Here is a 17,324-nt window from a genome sequence, read left to right on the forward strand (position 1 = left end):
TATACTTAAAGCATTGAAGATAAAGTTTTCCCTATACTTAAAGCATTCTTCCCTGCAGATAAAGCATTTCCCTACAGTTCCAACATTTTTCCCTGCACTTAAATAATTTTTTTTCCTGCACTTAAAGCATTTTTCCCTGCAAATAAAATGTTTTTCCCTGAAGATAAAGGGGGAAGACAAAGTTTTCCCTATACTTAAAGCATTTTTTCCCTGCAGATAAATAAGTTTTCCCTGCAGATAAAGCACTTTTCCCTGCAGTTCCAACATTTTTTCCCTGTACTTAAATAATTTTTTCCCTGCAGATAAAGCAGTTTCCCCTGCAGATTAAGCATTTTTCCCTGTACTTAAAGCAATATTCCCTGCAGATAAAGGATTTTTCCCTGCAGATAAAGCATTTTTCCCTACAGTTCCAACATTTTTCCCTCTACTTAAATCATTTTTTTCCTGCACTTAAAGCATTTTTCCCTGTATTTAAAGCAGTTTCCCCTGCAGATTAAGCGTTTTTCCCCGCAGAGAAAGAACTTTTCCCTACAGTTCCAACATTTTTCCCTCTACTTAAATCATTTTTTCCTGCACTTAAAGCATTTTTCCCTGCAGATAAAGCATTTCCCTACAGTTCCAACATTTTTCCCTGCACTTAAAACATTTTTTCCTGCAAATAAAGTGTTTTTCCCTGCAGATAAAGGATTTTTCCCTGCAGATAAAGTGGTTTTCCCTGCAGATGAAGCATTTTTCCCTACAGTTCCAACATTTTTCCCTGTACTTAAAACATTTTTTCCTGCACTTAGAGCATTTTTCCCTGCAAATAAAGCGATTTTCCCTGCAGAAAAAGAAGTTTTCCCTGCAGGTTAAGCATTTTTCCCTATACTTAAAGCATTGAAGATAAAGTTTTCCCAAAACTTAAAGCATTTTTCCCTGCAGATAAAGCATTTTCCCTACAGTTCCAACATTTTTTCCCTGTACTTAAATATTTTTCCCTGTATTTAAAGCAGTTTCCCCTGCAGATAAAGGATTTTTCCCTGCAGATAAAGTGGTTTTCCCTGCAGATGAAGCATTTTTCCCTACAGTTCCAACATTTTTCCTTGTACTTAAAACATTTTTTTTTCCTGCACACAAAGTGTTTTTCCCTGCAGATAAAGCAGTTTCCACTGCAGATTAAGCATTTTTCCCTGTATTTAAAGCAGTTTCCCCTGCAGATAAAGGATTTTTCCCTGCAGATAAAGCATTTTTCCCTGCAGTTCCAACATTTTTCCCTGCACTTAAATCTTTTTTCCTGCACTTAAAGCATTTTTCCCTGTATTTAAAGCAGTTTCCCCTGCAGATTAAGCGTTTTTCCCCGCAGAGAAAGAACTTTTCCCTACAGTTCCAACATTTTTCCCTCTACTTAAATCAATTTTTTTCCTGCACTTAAAGCATTTTTCCCTGCAGATAAAGCATTTCCCTACAGTTCCAACATTTTTCCCTGCACTTAAAACATTTTTTCCTGCACTTAAAGCATTTTTCCCTGCAGATAAAGCAGTTTCCACTGCAGATTAAGCATTTTTCCCTGTACTTAAAGCATTTTCCCCTGCAGATAAAGGATTTTTCCCCGCAGAGAAAGAACTTTTCCCTACAGTTCCAACATTTTTCCCCTGTACTTAAATAATTTTTTCCCTGCAGATAAAGCAGTTTCCACTGCAGATTAAGCATTTTTCCCTGTACTTAAAGCAGTATTCCCTGCAGATTAAGCATTTTTCCCCGCAGAGAAAGAACTTTTCCCTACAGTTCCAACATTTTTCCCTGTACTTAAATAATTTTTTCCCTGCAGATAAAGCAGTTTCCCCTGCAGATAAAGCAATTTTCCCTGCAGATAAAGGATTTTTCCCCGCAGGTGAAGAAGTTTCCCCCGCAGATTAAGAAGTTTTCCCTACAATTCCAACATTTGCCTCTGTAGTTAAATCATTTTCCCCCCTGTGCAGGGGGAATTCTGCCTCTGTGTACACACAGGGCGGCACGGGGAGGCTTCCACCTCCCTCCTCCAACCCAGCGAAATTAAAAAATGAGGGAACGAAGCGCTCGGAGCTGCCTGGATTTGACAAATCCCCCAAACCCAGACCCGTGGGTGCTCCACCCTCACCCAAAGGGGCTCGGCGGGGTGGGGGTGTCCTTTGGACCCCTCAGATGTGACGCTTCGGCGGCGTTTTCTGCGTTGCAGGTTTTTCGTGGTGGAGGATCACATCCTGCACACCACGCAGGGCCTGGTCAGCCGGGCCTACATTGATGAGCTGTGGGAGATGGCCCTGTCCAAAACCATCGCGGCCCTCCGCACCCACTCCGTGAGTAAAAGCCCAGCAGAGCTCAGCTGTTGCTTGACTGCCCTTGACATGCTGCAATTCTGCCTTTTTCCCCCCGCCCTCAGGATTCTTTGTTTTCCCTCTTTTCCGATGAGTGTTTAAAGGAACGACGCAGACACAGATAATTCTCTTTCTCTGGGGTTTTTTTTAAGCCTCTTGGTTGGCCGCATTTCGCCACCAAGCCCGATATTTTGAAGAGTAAAACGGCGATTTTTGTGTTTTTGTCATTGTTTAATGCAGAATTTTTGAGGAGCACCAGCGGAGGGAGTGGATTTGTCCCAGAAAACTTGGGGGAGAAAAGCATCTTTTTGGAAAAGCATGACCTTGTCTGATACAGAATCGGAGAATCCCAGGGTGGTTGGGGTTGGAGGGGACCTTGGAGATCACCTTGATCCCTTAAATTTCAGGCTGAAAAATGGGCCGGAAATGGGCTAAAATTGGGCTGGAAATGGGCTAAAAATGGGCTGAGAAATGGGCTGGAAAATGGGCTGGAAATGGGCTGAGAAATGGGCTGAAAAATGGGCTAAAATGGGCTGGAAATAGGCTAAAAATTGGCTAAAAATGGGCTGGAAATGTGCTAGAAATGGGCTGAGAAATGTGCTGGAAAATGGGCTGAAAATAGGCTGAGAAATGGACTGAAAATGGGCTAAAATTGGGATGGAAAATAGGCTGAGAAATGGGCTAAAAATGGGCTGAAAAATGGGCTAAAATGGGCTGGAAATAGGCTAAAAATCGGCTGAAAATGGGCTGGAAATGGGCTGAAAATGGGCTGAGAAATGGGCTGAAAATGGGCTGGAAATGGGCTGAGAAATTGGCTGAGAAATGGGCTGAAAAACCAAATTCTGAGGGAGAGAAGCCCAGGAGAGAGCCAGGATCACCTTGGGTGGAAATAAGGGGAGAGAAGGACACAAACACCAGATTTGGAGCATCCTGGTGCAGAGGCAGGAGGTGGAACCAGATGGGATTGAAGGTCCTTTCCACCCCACACCATTCCATGTGTTCCCTGCACCTGGGTCTCTCCGATGAGGGACCCCAGATGATTCCTGGTGTTCTCCATCCCCATCCAGGGACCTGAAAGTTGATTTTTCCCAAAAAAACTTGGGAGAGAAAAGCGTCTTTTTGGCTCACCAAAGCATGACTTTGTCTGATACAGAACCAGAGAATCCCAGGGTGGCTGGGGTTGGAGGGGACCTTGGAGATCATCTTGATCCCTTAAATTTCATGGCTGAAAAATGGGCTGGAAATGGGCTAAAATTGTGCAGGAAAATAGGCTGAGAAATTGGGCTAAAAAATGGGCTGGAAAATGGGCTGAAAATGGGCTAAAAATGGGCTAAAAATGGGCTGGAAATGGGGTGGAAATGGGCTGAGAAATTGGCTGAAAATGGACTAAAATTGGACTGGAAAATAGTCTGAGAAATGGACTGAAAATGGGCTGGAAAATGGTCTGAAATAGGCTGAGAAATGGGCTGGAAATGGGCTAAAAATGGGCTGGAAAATAGGCTGAGAAATGGACTAAAAATAGTCCTGGAAATAGTCTAAAAATGGGATGAGAAATTTGCTTAGAAATGGGCTGAAATGGGCTAAAATGGGATGAGGAATTGGCTGAGAAATGGGCTGAAAATGGGCTGGAAATACCAAATGCAGAGACACAGAACCCAGGAGAGATCAAGGGTGAAATTATGGGAAGAGAAGGACACGGATCTCTCTGCTGAACCTGGATCTCTGTGGGATGAGGGACCCCAGAAGGTTCCTGGTGCTCTCCATCCCCATCCAGGTGACTGCGAAGTTGATTTTCCCCAAAAAAATGGGGGAAAGCACCTTTTTGGCACATAGGATCAGAGAATGCCAGAGTGGTTTCAGTTGGAGGGGACCTTTGAGATCACCTTGATCCCTTAAATTTCACACTTTATACAGGATTGGAGAATTGGGTTTGAGTTGGAAGGGACCTTGGAGATCATCTTGATCCCTTAAATTTCACGGCTGTGAATGGGCTGAGAAATGGACTGAAAAACCAAATCCAGAGAGATTGGATTGTTGACTGGAAAGTTGATTTTTTCCCAGAAAACTGGGGGAAAGCACCTTTTTGGTGGACACGATCGGAGAATCTCAGAGTGCTTTCAGTTTCTGGGGACCTTAGAGATCACCTTGATCCCTTAAATTTCACGGCTGTGGATGTGCTGAGAAATGGGTTGAAAAATAGGCTGAGAAACGGGCTGAGAAATGGGCTGAAAAACCAAATTCAGAGGGAGAGAACCCCAGGAGAGATCAGGGGTGAAATTATGGGAAGAGAAGGACACGGATCTCTGTGGGATGAGGGACCCCAGAAGGTTCCTGCTGCTCTCCATCCCCATCCAGGTGACTGCAAAGCCTCCTCCTTCCCCCCAGCTCCTGTGCTGCCAGGGGGGATAAAAACACCAACCCCCCCAGCTGCAAACCTGTGTTTGTTTTTGTTTCAGGGGGGATTTTCTGGGAGCTGGCAGCAGGAGGCTGAGGCAGGCCCAGCCACGGGGTTTTTTTGGTGTTCCCAGCTTTGTTGCCACTCGGGTTGTTTCAAGTGGTGCCAAAGGGAACGCTCGGGGTGGCTGCCAGGGGAGGCTTCTTCAGCGATCACAAAACATTCCCCCATCTCCCAAGCCCTGTGGCCACCACCATTTATTTGCCCTGAGCACTCCCAGTTCAACCAGTGCCCTGCATCCCAAAAACTGGGATCTGAGGGAGGGTCTGGTGAGGGTTTGGTGAGCTGGGGTCGGTCTCTTTCTCGGGGCAACAACAGACAGAGCAAGAGGACACAGCCTCAAGCTGCGCCAAGGGAGGTACAGGCTGGAATTAAGGAGGAAGTTTTTCACAGAAAGAGTGGTCAAATACTGGAATCATCTACCCAGGGAGGTGGTGGAGTCACCATCCCTCGATGTGTTTAAAAAAAGCCTGGATCTGGCACTCGGTGCCGTGATCTAGTTGAGGTGTTAGAAGATGGGCTGGACTCGATGATCTTAAAGGTCTCTTCCGACCTAGAAATTCTGTGATTCTGCCTCTCACCTTGCTGAGGCCATTTGGATCCTTCCGAGGCAGACAAATTTATCCCTGGATTTTCCTCCTCGCCGCAGACAGGGACATCTTTAATCACTGCTGATGCTTCGGGGCATTATCTTTCTTCCTGACTCTCCTTTTTGGACAGGGAGATGGAAAACGTGTGTCTCCCAGTCCTTCCCTCTGATTAATGGAGCTGTTCCTCCTGGAGTTTCCAGCGAGCTTTAAATCCCACTCCCTTTCCAGCCTGGGATCACTGATTCTATATTTGGGCAGCCTGTGTCTCAAACTCCGCATTTTCCAGCACATTTTTGGCTGCTCTTGGGAAGCCCAGGGGGGGACTGGGGCAGCTCTGGGGACGCTGAGCTGTGTCTGGGGGGTTTGGAGCAGGATAAATCCCCGTGCTGGAGCTGGAATCCAGCGTGTTTTCCCTCAGCCTGGCTGAGATGCTTCATTACCATCAGACACAACACAGTAAATATTAAATGAGAGGCAAATGAAAGGAGAGGTGAATATTAAATGTCACCCCATCCCACGGTGACAACGCCGTGGGAGCCATCTCCTCTCGCTGCCCAGCAGCTCCTGGGCAGTTTTAGACACACCTCAGGTATCTTTGGGGCAGCCCAGAGCCTTATCAGCCTTATCAGCCTTATCAGCCTTATCAGCCTGCCCCGTGCATCCCTCGCTGCTCCTGGGCAGTGCTGATCAGAGCCCTGGTGGCACGCAGGGGCTCAGGGCAGGGTTGGGGCTGTGCCATGCACTCACAGCCGTGCTTTCCTCCCCAGTCCTACTGCTCTGACCCCAGCCTGGTGTTGGACCTGAAGAACCTCATTGTGCTCTTCGCCGACACGCTCCAGGTACGTGGGGCTCTCCTGGCGCTCCCGCAGCTCCAGCAGTGCTTTGGTGCCTGGGCTGGGCTGGCCAAGCTCTTTTTTTTTTGGCATTTCCGGGCCAAAAAAAGGCCAAAATTTTTTTTTTTTTGGCATTTTTGGATGACCTGAGGGACAGCCTGGTTTGGTCTGTGTGAGGACCGAGCTGGGGCCTGGGACAGCTCTGGGTGCTGCTGCCTTGGTCAATGACCCCCTGAACCCCTCCAGCTGCACCAGGGGTGGTTCCAAAAGAGGATTTGCCCCTGTTAAATACAGACAATGATGCCCAGGGGTGGTGTTAGAGGAGGATTTGCCCCTGTTAAATACAGACAATGATTCCCAACTGCTCCAGGGGTGGTGCTGGAGGAGGATTTGCCCTGTTAAATACAGACAGGGATCCCCAGGCGTGGTTCCAAAAGAGGATTTGCCCCTGTTAAATACAGACAGGGATCCCCAGCTGTACCAGGGGGGTGCTGGAGGAGGATTTGCCCCTGTTAAATACAGACAATGATGCCCAGGGGTGGTGCTGGAGGAGGTTTTGCCCCTGTTAAATACAGACAATGATGCCCAGGGGTGGTGGTGGAGGAGGATTTGCCCCTGTTAAATACAGAAAATGATCCCCAGCTGCACCAGGGGTGGTTCCAAAAGAGGATTTGCCCTGTTAAATACAGACAAATGAGCCCCAGGGGTGGTTCCAAAAGAGGATTTGCCCCTGTTAAATACAGACAGGGATCCCCAGCTGTACCAGGGGGGTGCTGGAGGAGGATTTGCCCCTGTTAAATACAGACAATGGTCCCATCTGTACCAGGAGTGGTTCCAAAAGAGGATTTGCCCCTGTTAAATACAGAAAAGGAGCCCCATCTGCACCAGGGGTGGTGGTGGAGGAGGATTTGCCCCTGTTAAATACAGAAAATGATCCCCAGCTGCACCAGGGGTGGTTCCAAAAGAGGATTTGCCCCTGTTAAATACAGACAATGATCCCCAGGGGTGGTTCCAAAAGAGGATTTGCCCCTGTTAAATACAGACAGGGATCCCCAGCTGCCTGCTGGGGGCTTCATTCCCTTCCTGCTGCTCTGCAGGGCTACGGCTTCCCCGTGAACCAGCTCTTTGACATGCTGCTGGAGATCCAGGACCAGTACAGCGAGACCCTGCTGAAGAAATGGGCTGGGGTCTTCAGGTGAGAGGCTCCAAAAGAACCTCCTGGCACTGACACAAAGGAGCCTCCCTCACTGAGGGGTTCTGGCCCCTGCGTGGAAGTTTCTGAGGGATCGGTCACAGAATGGTGGAGTGGGTTGGGTGGGAAGGGACCTTAAAGCCCATCCAGGGCCACCCCTGCTATGGAGCTGCTGGAGTAAATCCAGAGGAGATCCGGGAGGTGCTGCAGGGCTGGAGCCAGGCTGGCAGAGCTGGGAATGTTCCCCTGGAGAAGGGAAAAATCCAGGGAATCCTCAGAGTGCCTGGAGGGGCTGCAGGAGAGCTGGAGAGGGACTGGGGACAAGGCCTGCAGGGACAGGAGCCAGGGAATGGCTCCCACTGGGAAAGGGGAGATTGGGCTGGCATCTTGGCAAGGAATTCCTGGCTGGGCTGGAATTCCCAGATTTGCTGGGGCTGCCCCTGGATCCCTGGCAGTGCCCAAGGCCAGGCTGGACACTGGGCCAGTGGGAGGTGTCCCTGCCATGTCAGGGGTGGCACTGGATGGGATTTGGGGTCCCTTCCCACCCAACCCATCCCAGGGTTCTGTGCCCTCGCTCCATCACTGAGCTGTGGCTGCTCTGGGCTGTCCCTGGCTGCTGCTGCAGGAATTTGGGATCCCACCTTAGCCTGGCACCAGCCTCTGGGATTCTCCTGGCCCAGCAGGAAAACTTCTCCTCACATTTGTCTCCCTGACTGTTCTTTTGTTCTCCCAGAAATATCCTTGACTCGGATAACTACAGCCCCATCCCGGTGTCGAATGAAGAAGTCTATAGGAAAATCGTTGGGCAGTTCCCATTCCAGGATGCTGAACTTGAAAAGGTAAATCTGGGAATGGGGAGCCTGGCCTGGCCTGGCTGCTGGGGCAGGAGAACCTCACACCCTTTGTGCGCATTGAAAGGATCCAAAAAAACCCCAAATCAGCCCCTCAACCCAAACAAACAATAAAAGAGAAAGGGAAACAATGGGAAAGAACAAATATTCCTCCCATGGGATGCATTTCTCCTAGTATGGATGAGGGAAGTGGGATTTGTGTTCCTCTCAGAGTATTCTGTCACACAGGTAGAAAAATTCACTTCCACTGGCATTTTATTCCCATTTTATGGACCCTGGGATTGACCTTTGTCGGTTTTAGTCTCATATTTTGAGAAAAAGAGCCCAAAAAAGTGGCGGTTCTTGGCCTTTGCACAGGCGTGTGCTTGGAAAACCCAAGTGTGTCCAGATGTTCCCCAAATCCTAGATCCACACCTGGCAGGCAGCAAATCCAACCCTGGTGATCCCAGTCAGGGGCTCAGGTTTCTGTGTCCTGCCCCAAAATTCCGTCCTGGGGTTCAGCTGCTCCCTGCTGGGGGTAAAACCTGGGAAGATTTGGGGTTGGAAGGTCCGTTTGCTCCAGGTTTTTGGGGTCTTTGGGCAGCACCTGGGGGAGGTGAGCAGGAAAACACCTCGTGCGTGGTGGGGGAGGAATTCCAGGTGTTCCCAAGGAGGGAGGGGACGGAGCTGGGAGAGGGAATGGCCCCAAAGCTCCCCTGCTCCTTTTGTGATTATGTCCTCTCCCCCTTGGCTGAAGTGTTGATAAAATCCGGGATAAATCCCAGGATTGCTTTGCCTCCCTCTGGAGCTGTTCTCCCCGTGTTTTCCAGCAACCCTTCCCAAAGAAGTTCCCCTTCTCGGAGTTCGTGCCCAAGGTTTACAGCCAGATCAAGGAGTTCATCTACGCCTGCCTCAAGTTCTCCGAGGACCTGCACCTCAGGTGGGAACCGTGCCCTCGGAGGGCTCAGCTGAACTGAAATACGGAGCCTGTCCAGGCTGGAAGTGGCTCTGGAGCAGTGGGATTTTGGCTGGACACGTCTGCTCCTGCAGGGGGAGATCCCAGGATGGTTTGGGTGTGGAGGAATCGTCTCCAAACGGGGGATCGTCTCCAAACCCATCACAGGACAACTTCCACGGTGCTCCAAGCCTCCTCCAGCCGGGCCTTGGACACTTCCAGGGAATTCCACGCTCCCAGGACAATCCCAGTTGGGGCTGTTTCCTCTGAGGAGTTTCTGGATCATTCTTTTAGTGAATAAATGAACGGGGGTGTCTGGAGAGAGGCTGTGGTGGCCGCTCGTCCCCAGGGCCTGCTGGAACATCTCTGATCCCCCCGGGCCTCCCCTCACTGCTCCCCAAGGAACGGGAATCCCGTGGTTCCATGGAAGTGTTGTCAGGAAGCCTCTGAGGGTTGGATTTTTGGTCAGGAACGAGTTTCAGCTGCTGGTTTCGTGTTTTTGTTGTTCTTGTTTCTTCAGGGAGTTTATATACAAATAATGTGATTTTTTTCTTTCTTTTTTTTTTTTTAAAGCCTGCAAAATATTCCATGTGTTTACCCTCCCTGCTCCATCCCGGGGTGCTTTGATGCTCGTTTCACCCATGTGTACGTGTGTGAGACTGAAAACCGGCGGGGTCTGCCAGCAGCTGCCAGCTGGGGCTTTGCCTTGGCATCAGCGGCGTTCACAGCTTGGGAGAGGCTTAGAAATGCAGGACGAGAGTTTGGCTGGAGGGATTCATCCTCCTTCCCTTCCCTGGGCAAACACAGGGCTGGATTGGGGTGGGGGGAGTTCCAGCTCCTTGGGAGCTTTCATATCCTGGCCATGGCCTGACCCTGGAGCTGCTGCAGAGAGCCCAGAGGAGGCCCCGGAGCTGCTGCAGGGCTGGAGCCCCTCTGCTCTGGAGCCAGGCTGGCAGAGCTGGGAATGCTCCCCTGGAGAAGGGAAGGCTCCAGGCAGAGCTCAGAGCCCCTGGCAGGGCCTGCAGGGGCTGCAGGAGAGCTGGAGAGGGACTGGGGACAAGGCCTGCAGGGACAGGAGCCAGGGAATGGCTCCCATTGGGAAAGGGGAGATTGGGCTGGCATCTTGGCAAGGAATTCCTGGCTGGGCTGGAATTCCCAGATTTGCTGGGGCTGCCCCTGGATCCCTGGCAGTGCCCAAGGCCAGGTTGGATCCACCTGGGACAATGGGAGGTGTCCCTGGAGTTGGATCCAAGTGGGATTTAAGGTCCCTTCCCACCCAACCCATCCCATGCCCCATGGCTGCTGTGGAGCTGGGGCAGCTCTGGGAACTCAGTGGCTGTTCCAGTGCCTGCCCCAGGCTCTCCAGGATTTCCCTGCTCTCCTTGGAGCCAATTTGGAGAGTCCCTTTCCCCGCGGGTTGCTCTGGGAGCTCAGGAGTTTCTCCCCCGTGTTCCACCTCAGCCTTGCTATGGTGGCAGCTTCTCCTCCTGCTGCTGCTGCTGCTGCTGGTGGCTCCCAGGGCCCTTCCCCCGGGCTCCCCGTGGCCCCTCTCCCTTCCCAGAGCCCACTCCCCGTGGCTGCTGCTCCCCATGGCTGGGGTGACCGGCCCTGGCGGGGCAGGGAGCAGAGGTGTCCCCGTGGGTCCCTCCTGGGGCTCTCTCTGCACCCATATTATTAAAATTCCTTTCCACATTGGATTTTCCAGCCTTTTCGGAGCAGCGGGGGAGGAGGGGAGCTCCAGCTCCTGCAGCCAGACATTTGGAATATTTCTCTGCAAACCCCTGTTGACACTTTCTTCATTTCACCCTGACAGCTTGAATTAGGTTTTATTAGGAAGCTTGGCTACAAAGCCGGCAGCGAGTTCCCTTTTCTCTTCCCTTTCTTTTTCGGCCTGGCCCTGTCATTTACGGAGCACCCCGGAGTGCTGAGGGTCAGCCCGTCACTCACGGGGGCCTGGAGGTCACCACAGCTGCCACAGGATCCGGGACAGGAGCTGTCATTATCCCAGACAGTTCCCTTCAAGCCTTTTCCTGCACAACACGGCCCGTGGCACAAAGTGAAGCTCACATTTTATGGGGTTTTTTTCCCCCTGCCACCTCCCCTAATTATTGTGTTAAAGCAGCTCCTTGTCTTTGTTGGATGGGAGGGTTCTCCTTGAGGTGGGAGATGTTTCGCTTGAGGAAAGTTTGGAGCTCCGGGTGGGTTTGCAGGGCTTGGAATTTTTGTTATTGGCGCTGTTAATTGGATTGGAGCAGGAAAACTTCCTTTATCTCCTCAGCACTTTTGCCTTTTTACAAGCTGAGTCCATCGGGTTGTCTTTAAAGGTACCCTCTTGCTTCTTCCAGTGGAATTTCCCGCTGGAAATAGGGAATATCTCTGGAAAACGGTGTGTGCAGGGGTGATCAGCACTAATCCACCGAGGCTTGGGTTTGGGTTGGATTTCTTACAAACAAACCCCAAATCCTGGAAGAACTTGGGGTACAAAGTGCAGGGACACCTCCCTCTGTCCCAGGTGGATCCAAGCCCCAGTGTCCAGCCTGGCCCTGGGCACTGCCAGGGATCCAGGGGCAGCCCCAGCAAATCTGGGAATTCCAGCCCAGCCAGGAATTCCTTGCCAAGATCCCATCCAACCCATTCCCACCCCTCCCCTGCAGCATCCCAGCAGCCCCCGCCTTTCTCCCGGGATAACTCCAAGGCTGGCTTTTGTTTCCCACGTCAATCCCGGCTCTGTGACGTGGCCCCTCTGTCAGGTGGAGCAGGAGAAGGAGCCAAAGGTCAGGGGCTCGATTTACCGGGAGGATCAGAGTTCCTGCCCGGCCTTCCCGATGGGAATTCCCTCTCCTGCCCCTCCTGCAGGGGACAATTCCCACTCCTGTCAGGGCTAATCCAGAGCCAAGCACAGATCCAAGGAGCCTCTGGCGGGGGGGGTTGGCAGAACATCCTGGAGAAAGGAGAGGTGGCACCGTGAGCACCCGGGAGGGGCTGAACCCCCAAATTCCAGCGGTGCTGCTGCTCCAGACACCTGGGAAAGGGAAAGAATGGGGTGCAGGGGCTTCCAGTCGGGTGTTCCAGGGCTGGAGCCAGGCTGGGAGAGCTGGGAATGTTCCCCTGGAGAAGGGAAAACTCCAGGGAATCCTCAGAGTGCCTGGAGGGGCTGCAGGAGAGCTGGAGAGGGACTGGGGACAAGGCCTGCAGGGACAGGAGCCAGGGAATGGCTCCCACTGGGAAAGGGGAGATTGGGCTGGCATCTTGGCAAGGAATTCCTGGCTGGGCTGGAATTCCCAGATTTGCTGGGGCTGCCCCTGGATCCCTGGCAGTGCCCAGGCCAGGTTGGATCCACCTGGGACAGTGGGAGGTGTCCCTGCCCATGGATGGGATATGGAATGGGATGGGATTTAAGGTCCCTTCCAACCCAAACCACTCTGGGATTTTGGGAGATGGGAGCTGCACTGTGCTGAGGAGTCCCTGTGTGGAAATCCAGGGATCATTGGAAATTTGTCCTTCTAAACCCATTCCCTGTGACCTCACTCACTCCTGCAGTTTTTCCAGTTTCCTTTTAAGATCCCTTCCAACCCTGACCATTCCCTGGTTCTGTAATTTTGTCTAAAAGCTCAGAAAGGGCTGAGAGGGGAATTTTTGGGGATTTGATGTGTGGTTTCACCACTGGAGTTCTTTACCCTTGTACTGAACATTCAAATCCCCAGTGTTGAGGGCGAGGTTGTGCTGATGCCATGGATGGCCCTTCCTTAGGCTGGACCAGCCCCTCGTGGATGGGAGGCTGAGGAATTTGGGATCTGCAGGTGTTAATTCACTTTTCCTCCTGAAACATGGATAAAAATGCTTAAATTGTTGTATTTTGATGCATTTCAAACACCAGCTCCTGTGAGCCCTGCAGGGCTGCTCAGGGGTGAGGCAGGGGAGAGTCGGGAAGGAGGATGAGGAGAATTCCCAGGGATTTTCTTTGCATGGAGCATCTTGCCAATTCCTCTTTAAAATTTTACTTTGCAGCTCCACGGAAGTCGATGACATGATCAGAAAATCCACAAATCTGCTGCTGACCCGGACCCTGAGCAACTGTTTACAGAATGTCATCAAGAGGAAAAACGTTGGACTGACAGAGGTGGGGTGTGCATTCCCTTGGGAATGGATTCCCTCTGCCAGAGGGCAGGGATGGGTGGGATCTTGGCAAGGAACTCCCGGCTGGGCTGGAATTCCCAGATTTGCTGGGGCTGCCCCTGGATCCCTGGCAGTGCCCAAGGCCGGGTTGGACGTTGGGGTTTGGATCCACCCAGGATAGCAGGAGGTTTTGGGGTTGGAATTAGATCATCTTTGAGGTCCCTTCCAAGCCAAACCATTCCTGGATTGTGTGATTCCAGGGCAGGGTGACAGGAGGTGCCTTAGAGCTCCTTCAAGCACCTTTAAAGGTGCTGCTTTGGAGCATTCCATGGAATATTTGCCTGGAGAACTGCTCAGAGTTGTTGTACAAAGCCAGGAACTTTAATTTGTGGCAAAGTGAAGAGGTTTCTTTGCTATTGGTTGTGAATTTTGCTCTCTACGTTTTGGGCAATGCTACAAATTTGAGTTAAAGTCAAAGGAGTTCAGGGAGGACCAGAGAGGATCCAAGAGGGAAATCCGAGGGAATGGGAGAGCAATCCTCATTTTCAGGTGATGTTTGAGTGGATTCAGCACATTGCTGCAGCACAAACCCTAATTTGGGATTTTCCTTCTGTGGTCCAATTTTTTTTTTTGTACAAAGTCAAGTTCCTGATGATTTTAATCCGTGTAAATCTGCAGGTCCCCAGGACAGGTGGGACCTCTGGGTATTAAACAGGGTGTTACTAATTGCTGGTATTAAACAAGGAGTTACTAATTGTTTACTTAATTATTGCTGCCTTGCATCGTGCCAACCAAGGCTTTCCCTTCCCAACTTCTCATTTCCCCCAGACATCTCACAGCTTCTCTGGACACCCAGTTCCAGTTCTGCACCTTTCCAGTGTCTCTTCTCCTTCCCCATGTCCAGGCTGAGCCTCCCAGCGTGTCACCAGCACCAGTGCTGGCATCTTTGTGGTGTCACTTCACAATTTCTCCACCTGCACCTTTGAAATTGCTGATGAATCCGATCTCCTTCAGACTTGGGAGCGTTTCCAAACCCTTCCTGCCCGGGAGGTGGCTGCAGACAGCCCCACCATGCTCCAGCAGTGAAATGACACCAACCCAGGGCGTTCTGCTGCCCCGGGGGCTGGCAGGGATCTGCTCACCCCACACCTGCAGAGCCAAACCTCGTGGTTCCTTTGTTCAGGGCCCGTGTGATGCTGCTCGGTGTCACTCAAGTTCGGGTTATTTTTCGGGTTCAGTGGCAGCCAGGAGCCTCCTGGTGTGTCCTGGCAGTTTTTTTTGGGGAGCCCTGAGTGACAGCTCAATGTAGGAAAAGTCCTTGAAAAGAAAAAATCACCTCCCGTGGTATTAGTGGCTGTCATGGGAAATGCTTCGCCCCCAGAATTATCTTGGATTTAGGTGTTGTTAAAGGAGGAGAGACTGGAGCCCGTAGCAAAGCTCGGGGTGTTTGCACAGCGTCAGCCTGGCGTGGAACTGGCACCCCCTCCCCTTCTCTGCCTTCCCAGCTGGTGCAGATCATCATCAACACCACCCACCTGGAGAAATCCTGCAAGTTCCTGGAGGAGTTCATCACCAACATCACCAACGTGCTGCCCGAGACCGTGCACACCACCAAGCTCTACGGGACCACCACCTTCAAGGTGAGCTCTGCAGGACCACCGCCGCCTTCAGGGTCCCACCGCTGGGTGGGTGCTGGGAGGGGTCTGCTCAGGAGGCCTCAGGGCCAGTGGGCTGAGCCCAAGGATAATTCTGGCCTATTTTGGGGAGGTTGCGCCATCGCTTTGGGTTTGTCCTTCGGAGCGTTGAGATCATGGGAGGTTTTGTCCTTAATTTGCAGCCCTAATTAGCTAAAGGATTAAGGAGCTCTTAAGCAAAAGCCTGATATTTCTTATTTAAATAAATCCTCGCTTTGCTGTGGGAGCGCTGTGTCATGGACACCAGGTTCCTCTTCCACCCAGGTGAAAGATTTCCAGAATTTGTATTTCTCCATCTTTCCACTCCTTTTAGCATTATCCCCTAAAAATCAGGGCTGACAGAAACTCCCAGATTTCCCAGCCTTTAAATCCCTCTCCAGGAGTGCTTTATATGGGATCTGGTTGGGTCAAGTGTGGGGTGTCCCATGGAGATCCAGAGGTGGGAACAGCAGGAATGGGTTTGGTGGGGCTTTGCCTTGGCGTGACTCAGTCTCGTGTCCCCAGGGAAGCCCATCCTGGGTTTCTCCACCTGTCGGGCCTGGAGCTGAGTGTCCTGCCCTGGTTCTGGCCGGGAGGCTCCTGACCCTCAGCTCTGCTCTGGGTTTGGTGATGTTTCCATAGGGAATGTTCCTCTCCCACCTCAGAATCACGGGATATCCTGAGCTGTAGGGACCCACAGGGATCATCAGCTCTGGAACAGCCCATCCAGGGATTGACACAACCTTGGTGTCATCAGCAGCATGATCCCACCCCTAGAGCCAGTCTCTCCTCCATCTCCTCTGGATTTGTCCTCAGGGGCAGAATCCAGCTTGGTGGTCCCTGTCCCACCAGCCTGAGGCTGCAGCAGCCTCGTGGTGGCTGCCCTGAGCTTTAGGGCTGTGTCAAATTCCAGTCTAAAGGTTGGGTGAAGCTCCAACCTGTTAGAGGGTGCTGTGGAGCCCCCATCCCATGTGGGATTTTGGTGGTGTGGAGTCCCCATCCCATGTGGGGTCTCAGTGGTGTGGAGCCCCCATCCCATGTAGGGTCTCAGTGGTGTGTAGCCCCCATCCCATGTAGGATTTTGGTGGTGTGGAACCCCCATCCCATGTGGGATTTCGGTGGTGTGGAACCCCCATCCCATGCAGGATTTTGGTGGTGTGGAACCCCCATCCCATGTGGGATTTTGGTGGTGTGGAGTCCCCATCCCATGTGGGATTTTGCTGATTTGCAGCTCCCATCCCGCATGGGGTTTTGGTGGGTAGAGTGGAGCCTCCATCCCATGTGAGGTCTCAGTGGAGTGGAACCCCCATCCCATGTGGGGTTTTGGTCGAGTGGAGTCCCCATCCCATGCAGGATTTTGGTGGTGTGGAGTCCCCATCCCTTGTGGGGTTTTGGTGGTAGAGTGGAGTCCCCATCCCATGTGGGATTTTGCTGATTTGCAGCTCCCCATCCCGCACGGGGTTTTGGTGGGTAGAGTGGAGCCTCCATCCCATGTGGGGTCTCAGTGGTGTGGAGCCCCCATCCCATGTGGGATTTTGGTGGAGTGGAGTCCCCATCCCATGTGGGATTTTGGTGGTGAGGAGTCCCCATCCCTTGTGGGATTTCGGTGGTGAGGAGTCCCCATCCCATGTGGGGTCTCAGTGGTGTGGAGTCCCATCCCTTGTAGGATTTTGGTGGTGTGGAGCCTCCATCCCTTGTAGGATTTTTCCAATTTGCAGCCCCCATCCCACATGGGGTTTTGGAGGTAGAGTGGAGCCCCCATCCCATGTAGGGTCTCTGTGGTGTGGAGCCCCCATCCCATGTGGGATTTTGTTGGTTTGGAGCCCCCCTGCCATGTAGGATTTTACTGGTGTGGAGTCCCCATCCCATGTAGGATTTTGGTGGTGTGGAGTCCCCATCCCATGTAGGATTTTGCTGGTTTGCAGCCCCCATCCCATGTAGGATTTTGCCAATTTGCAGCCCCCTTCCAATGTATAATTTTGCCGATTTGCAGCCCCCATCCAACGTATAATTTTGCTGGCTTGGAGCCCCCATCCCATGTAGGAATTTGCCGATTTGCAGCCCCCATCCCACACGGGGTTTGGTGGTAGAGTGGAGTCCCCATCCCATGTAGGATTTCGGTGGTGTGGAGCCCCCATCCCATGTGGGGTCTCAGTGGTGTGGAGCCCCGATCCCATGTGGGATTTCGGTGGTGTGGAGCCCCCATCCCATGCAGGATTTTGGTGGTGTGGAACCCCCATCCCATGTGGGATTTCGGTGGTGTGGAGCCCCCATCCCATGCAGGATTTTGGTGGTGTGGAGCCCCCATCCCTTGTGGGGTTTTGGTGGTAGAGTGGAGTCCCCATCC

At 51.8% G+C, this 17,324-nt stretch overlaps 1 protein-coding gene across 1 annotated transcript in view; it reads left to right on the plus strand.

Moving 5' to 3' along the window:
* The window catches only part of EXOC6B (exocyst complex component 6B), a 324,643-nt gene that overhangs the window by 196,100 nt on the left and 111,219 nt on the right, over positions 1-17,324 (plus strand). The window contains exons 11-17 of the mRNA XM_030947367.1: positions 2,195-2,315; positions 6,146-6,217; positions 7,309-7,406; positions 8,137-8,242; positions 9,064-9,173; positions 13,197-13,308; positions 14,810-14,944. Of these exons, the coding sequence (XP_030803227.1) occupies positions 2,195-2,315; positions 6,146-6,217; positions 7,309-7,406; positions 8,137-8,242; positions 9,064-9,173; positions 13,197-13,308; positions 14,810-14,944 (754 nt within the window). The remainder of the gene's footprint in view (positions 1-2,194; positions 2,316-6,145; positions 6,218-7,308; positions 7,407-8,136; positions 8,243-9,063; positions 9,174-13,196; positions 13,309-14,809; positions 14,945-17,324) is intronic.

The sequence above is a fragment of the Camarhynchus parvulus genome, chromosome 4, assembly GCF_901933205.1.
Source record: "Camarhynchus parvulus chromosome 4, STF_HiC, whole genome shotgun sequence".
In the NCBI taxonomy this organism is placed as follows: domain Eukaryota; kingdom Metazoa; phylum Chordata; class Aves; order Passeriformes; family Thraupidae; genus Camarhynchus; species Camarhynchus parvulus.